At 49.3% G+C, this 6460-nt stretch overlaps 3 protein-coding genes across 3 annotated transcripts; 2 read left to right on the top strand and 1 right to left on the bottom strand.

The window, feature by feature from the left end:
• Positions 1-1486: 1486 nt before the first annotated feature.
• Positions 1487-2212, top strand: INS49_005741 (uncharacterized protein; the record flags this gene model as incomplete). The annotated part of the gene is made up of 1 exon (XM_043166519.1): positions 1487-2212. The coding sequence occupies one exon, from the start codon at positions 1487-1489 to the stop codon at positions 2210-2212; it is 726 nt and encodes a 241-aa protein (XP_043027663.1).
• A 435-nt stretch (positions 2213-2647) lies between these two features.
• Positions 2648-3211, bottom strand: INS49_005740 (uncharacterized protein; the record flags this gene model as incomplete). The annotated part of the gene is made up of 2 exons (XM_043166518.1): positions 2648-2650; positions 3029-3211. The coding sequence occupies 2 exons, from the start codon at positions 3209-3211 to the stop codon at positions 2648-2650; spliced, it is 186 nt and encodes a 61-aa protein (XP_043027662.1).
• A 2297-nt stretch (positions 3212-5508) lies between these two features.
• INS49_005739 (uncharacterized protein) lies at positions 5509-5826 on the top strand (the record flags this gene model as incomplete). Its single annotated transcript, XM_043166517.1, has 1 exon — positions 5509-5826. The coding sequence occupies one exon, from the start codon at positions 5509-5511 to the stop codon at positions 5824-5826; it is 318 nt and encodes a 105-aa protein (XP_043027661.1).
• Positions 5827-6460: the final 634 nt, after the last annotated feature.

Here is a 6460-nt window from a genome sequence, read left to right as displayed (position 1 = left end):
TAATTAAAAATAAAAAATTAAAAATAATTAGCATTAATTAATGCTAACTTTTTATTTATTTATTAGCCTTAAGATAGTGCTAATATTAGCTAAAGTTAAGTAAAGTTGCGAAAATCCGCCACTTATTAATATCCGTCACTTATTAATAAACTACATTACCCTTATATTTAAGAAAAAAAATTAATTATTTATAATTATATTAATAACGTTATGAATTTAAACTTTAATATATAAATTCATAATTAATTAAAGAAAATATATTTATATTTAAAGACTAGAGGACAAGAATTGAGTTGTCAAGGTTGAGTTGAAGATAGGTGGTTAGAAAGAAGGGAAAGAGAAATTCGGGTGGCGTTGACAGGGGGGTGGCGGAAAGTGGACCCCCCAACTTAGCACCAACAGGCTTTCGACAAGCTTTTTTAGTGGGTTGCATCTCGGCGAGTCAATCCTACCGAACGGTTACATCCGAGCGATCCAGACTGCCAGGGGAAATTCTGCGGAAGAAGATCTTCAGGAATATTGAGTACGACTTGATTTGTGCCTGTGCAGCGTCTTTTCACAGATAGGAACTGACGATTGAGACATCTTGAGGCATGATATTGGTAAGTGAGCTTCCTCAAATCCCACGTTAACAAAGATCACGCTGCTGCAGTGCCTTCAACCTTTAACTCTAACAGCACACAGATGCCCCACACATGTCAGCGGCAGAACGGATTAGAGCTGCGGCATTATAGGCGCTGGGCTAGCTCAGTCTAGAAACGATGGCACAGAGGAAATAAGGGCGATCCCTGCAAGCGGGCTGGAGAAATTGGACTTGATCTAGAAAACATTGCTGCCAAGCCTTTTCAGGAAGCTCCCTCAACGGTTGTGGGACTGAGTCCTCTTCATTATCATTCGAGGGGTCTCCATCTATGCCGGGAATATGGGGAATTCGGTGTGCTGTCACGATGGGTATCGGCCTGTGCTCCTGAAATGGCAACCAGGTGTGCCCCGTCCAGTCTCTTTTTGGAAGTTAGGTAAACACAACTTTCTTTCCGACTCCACACTGCTGTCCAACCATACGGCATTTTCAAGCAGCATGTTAGTATTTCGCCGAGGCAAAAGCTTCCCTTGTTGTCCCTGGTCGTAAGATGTCTACTCCATCTGTATTGATTGTCAAATTGTAACCTGCCTATGTCGGTCAACTGTGACCTGCCTTTGTCAGTCTTTCGTCCACCATTATCTTCGTCATCAAATCACACCTACGATTAAGAGGATAGTCTGAGACGCGAGTCCCGAGTCGCGATTGATACTATCATGTAAATGTATAGAATGCTGAGATCTGGTGCCAAGTCGATTTCTATAAGAACTGGAAGCGGCTCCCATCTTGCCAAGAAGTTGACAGCTTCAGATCATCAGCCCTGAGATCCAAGTCGCCCTCTTGTCAAAGCCCCTGACCTTCTGCCTTGTGCTCTTCGTTGCCGCTTGTAGCAAAACTCCAGTCACCATGAAGTACTCAGCCGCCATCGCTGCCCTCGCCGGCATTGCCGCCGCTGCCAGGCGTCCCACCCGGGATGTCGTCCACCCTCAGCACGTCTCTGCCCCCAACATGAGGAACAACAGCTACCCTGAGTACTCCACCAACTGGTCCGGCTCCGTCCAGATCGGCAAGGGCTTCAACAAGGTCCAGGGCACCATCGTCGCCCCGAGGGCCACCGGTGGCAGCTCTGCCGCCGCTTCCGCCTGGGTCGGCATCGACGGCGACACCTGCAGCTCCGCCATCCTGCAGACCGGCATCTCCTTCTACGGAGACGGCTCCTATGATGCCTGGTACGAGTGGATCCCCGACTACTCGCACTCCTTCTCCAACTTCGCCATCAGCGAGGGCGACGAGATCTACATGGAGGTCGACGCCTCCTCCAAGACCGCCGGCGTCGCCACCCTCGAGAACCTGACCACCGGCCAGAAGGTCACCCACTCCTTCAGCCGCCCTCCCTCCACCCTCTGCGAGACCAACGCTGAGTGGATCGTCGAGGACTTTGAGTCTGGCGGCAGCCTCATCCCCTTCGCCAACTTCGGCAAGGTCACCTTCACCGATGCCTCCGCCTCCGGCTCGGCTGGCACCGTCACCCCTCGTGGCGGCACTATCATCGATATCCAGGACTCTAACGGCAACGTCCTGACCAACTGCGCCACCTCTGGCAACGACCTCAGCTGCACCTACACTGGTTAATTTGATCGTTAGCTCGTACTAGTGGAACACTCATGGGGGTTTTGGTCTGTCCTGGTTGGGAAGGGACTTGGCGGTAGGACAGAGGCTATACAAGAGGAGCTTCAACATTCATGTACATATGACTATGTGAAGGGCAAAAATCGGCTCAGCGTATGGCCCGTATTCTGACCCTTATACTTGGATAATGCTACTCATATATTTGGATCACGCGCATCGCACGCTTGTCAATATTCGCAACGAAACGAGGAATTCTGTTCCTTGTCATGGGGTAGGTCAGGCTTTTCACTGCCTAGTTGCAGATAATGGATCTCACTGTTTATCTCTACCGGAATACATCCGGGCCCAACTCAAGAACGACCCATGAATATCCACAAGTTGTGGCATTGTGATTAATTCCACGAAAAAGGGCTGATTTTCCACAATACTCAGTAACTCTTACTGGTGAAAACACTCAAGTCAGTAGTCAAAACCTCGTCATGGAAATTCACTGAAATTTGCATAACGGGACAACTAATCATGTTGCTATCCGAAATAGTCATAAAATTGTAAGCTAAGTAATTTTCACTGAGTTTTGTCGATGAATCCGGATGCAGCGGAAATAGAGGTCCAAAGAATGAGTCCATAAATCCACAACGCAGGCCCGTCTCCCCTGGTCCAGAATCTGCGCTTCCAGACACCGTGATTCGCAAGAAATTTCCCTTCCCCGCCAAGATATATGTACATATATCTATGATTCGCTCCGCCACCCTTAACTTAGCATTTGCTGTTCTCGCTGCAGCCGCAGTTGGGGGCGCAGCCCAGGACGCAAACACCGACTCCGATCGGGTTGAGGGCAAAGCCGTTCTGGCAGTTCCTCTGGCACGCGACGTTGCATTTGCAGTCACAGCGCTTCTCGAGGAGGAGAGCGTCCTCGGAGACGGGGGTGGTTGCTGGGGCACCTAGAGCCTCGCCGGTGAGGACAGCAAGGAGGAGGGCGGTGATGCTGATGGAGAATTGCATGTTGGGCAGTGATCGAGAACCTGGGAGGCACTTGGTATTGACTGGTGCTTTTTGAAGATGAGAGTGGAGAGGAAAGAACAGCGCAATTTTCTTCTCTTGATAAATGGATCGGCTTTTCCTGAGTGCTTGAGCTTGAGATTGGGTGGTTGAGGAGGTACACAGATATTTAACTTCGTACGACCGTGATGGCAAGCTTTTATACCCAAAAACCTGGTGCCAGTCTCAGGCAGCCTGAGATTTGCGACACGATGTATGTTGCACTGCGGAACGTCAGCGTCGTCTGTTTGTGACCGCCATCGAGATGCCCAACATCGCGACAACCTGTTGGTGAGAAGATAGAGGGCAAAATATTACTTGACGGGCATCCTTCATTACTACCCTGAACTATTTCCAATAGACCTCGTCCAGATTCTCTGGTGTTCTACTGTTCGTTCAAAGGCCAGAGGATCGCCTCGTCCATCTGTTGGTTTAGTTAGCTTAGGAGGCTCATACCGCCTTTTCTGAACATTCCTTGATGTAGCAGTGTTTTCCAACCTTTGAACCAACGCATCACTAAGCCACGCCTGGATCGCACGCAATTCCTTCGCATCTTTTACCCAAAGCGGTTCTGCATGTCTTTCGTCCTCGAAAGGGAAAAACCAGGGCGTTCCATAGGGCGGACACTCCGGAGCCAGTGCCGTAAACCAGCATAATGCCACATGTGAATATCGTAGGCGGTACGCTTGGAGCTCCGGACTTTACCGTCGATCTACCTGATGCAGAATCCCTTTGGAAATCCGCCAAAATCACTTCTTCTGTAGATCTAATAGGACACTGCATGTTGTTGCAATCACCTTGTTGATGTTGGGGGCTGGCTGAGCAGTACAAACAGCCTTAGCTGTATCAAGTTTACCCAGGGGATCTCTACCATTGTGATTTCGAATCAATTATTCTGTAGGAACAACAACCCACATAATGCATGCAAAGTCTGTCAGTCTCGCCCGGAATCTGGCCAGGCGAGTTGGTACAATATCAAGTCAACTGACTAGCATTATTAGCGCGGCCATGTCATAGGCAATCGAGGGCATTGCAACATGGCATGGCCAACAGTCCAGCTCTTGAGGGGTTGCTTGTTCGGCACCCCGGCAAGCATGCTAAGCTTTTTTGCCAAGTCGATCACATCTGCCAGACGTTCAGCTAAGCTTTTTGACGAAAGATTAGGGTTCTGCTAATTCCTTCGTTGGTTTCAGTGTCTTGAACACAAGAAACCAGGGACGGACCCCTGGTCGCCGGGCGAGGTGTGGGGGTCGGTCAAACGTTGCATTTACGCGGGCTGATGAAGGTTGGGCTCGTCCAAGACGGCGGGGGAGAAAGTACGGATTGAGGGTCGTAGTGAATATGTTATTCCTTGATGTTTATTCGTCGCCCGAGTTGCTGTTGGTTTTACTCCTGCCATTCATGGGCTGAATCCTTTGCTTCTCAGGGCTGAGTCTGATCCGAGCCTCAGATCAAGCGATGCTTTACTCCAGGGATCCATGAAAGGCTGGTGCGCCTAAATTTGTTTCTGTACTCTTATATGCAATCAAAAGTATCAAAAAGACGCTAAAGTTGCGCACTTCACCCCCCCCCCCCTTTTTCCTCAATTTCCTCTTTTTTAAATTACTTTTAACATTTATATACCTAATATATATCTAAAAACCAAAATAAGAGTAGTTTTATAATAAGAAAAGAAAGCGCTATTATATGAGATAAATTTTAATTAGATTTAAGCGAGTTTAAAAAACTTGAAAATTAACTTATATGAAAAATAAGGGGATGTGAACTGAACGGACCCACTTTTCTTGATACTTTTGATTGCATATGAGAGTACTACGCCCCTTACGTACACTGATCAACCAGGTCGGCCCGACAAACTCCAAAACGTCAGTGACTGACCCGCTCACATGGTCAGATGATGCGCCGCTGAGCCTCTCGAATCCCTCGGACCGTCAACGAATCAGCTTTTGGAAGCGGATTTTAGGCAACGTCGTACAGAATCCTACATCATCTTGGGTGTTTGCATTGGCTACATCATACCTTTCTGCACACGCTGCTGATTACCAGCATTTCACCTGAACCGAACAAATCTCTCTTAACCCGGTCAGTCACTGCACAGCTTTGCCTGTCACTTCTTACCTCGCAAACTCGACTCACAGACTGGACTAGAGACCTAACTGTCAAGCTCCACTTCTAGACTCCACTCGTAAGCTCCACTTCTAGACTTGCCTCGCAAACTTGACCCACACACTTAACCCGCAGACTCGACTCTACTAGCCAAGATGACCGCTCGAGACTCCACCGACAATGGCCAGGAAAGCAAGAAGTCCCTCTACCAGCGCTACAAGGACGCGAAAGCCAGCAAGCCCATCCCCGAGCAAGACCTGAAGAAGTACACGGGCATGACCAGCGACGAGTTGAAGGACTGGGCCAAGGACAGGGACGGCGTCGCGGGCAACCAGGCCGCGGGAAAGATCAACGCCGGACCCGCGAGTGGTTTTGCTGGCTACGAAGCTGCTCACGGCGTTGGTGGTTGGGGACCGGATGCCAAGGGCGAGGCAAAGTTCCCCCCACAGCAGTCCAAGGAATCTAAAGAGTAAGATGGAGAGGACTGGGACATTCTTGCTGTGGTTTTCTTGGAATGGACCTGACAGTTGGTCCGCCGGCCCTGTGGAGGTTTGAGGTGTCACCACATGGGCAGTCTAAAGATACAAGATGGGTACGGACGTCTTGGGGAAGGTCTACCTTGCAGATGTGCTTTCACTACGCATCGAGGATCAAATATCAAAAGAGCCTTTGCCTGATTACCTGTGCACGTGATTATTACAGTACAATCCGAGGGACACCTTCTTACCTCGTGAGCTACCTGAACGAGTTCCCCATCTGGTTGATGAGCCACGCATTGTATTAGAGGCTAAACATGAGTCACAGGGAATGAAAACAGGCGAACCATTTCTGCCGTCGACAAAGACTGAGATCCTGTAGCCTGACGGCCCAACCGAAGCAGTCTTCAATTCGAGTTGTGCGACCTTTCTGGAAGCAATCCCACAATAATGGACAGCTCGACGCTAACAACTCTTATCAACCAGTAAACGATTCCTGCGCCCGCGGCTTTGTACCTTGCCCCGGCAGGGCAAGCTGTGACCTGTTGCAATGGTCGCCTGCTGCGTCTCCTCCACCAGACTCCTACCAGGGGGAGGGGGGGGTTTTGTTAATATCGCAGCACTATATCAA

The sequence above is a fragment of the Diaporthe citri genome, assembly GCF_014595645.1.
Source record: "Diaporthe citri strain NFHF-8-4 chromosome Unknown scaffold_2, whole genome shotgun sequence".
NCBI lineage: Eukaryota > Fungi > Ascomycota > Sordariomycetes > Diaporthales > Diaporthaceae > Diaporthe > Diaporthe citri.
This window is presented reverse-complemented; position numbering and strand designations above follow the sequence as displayed.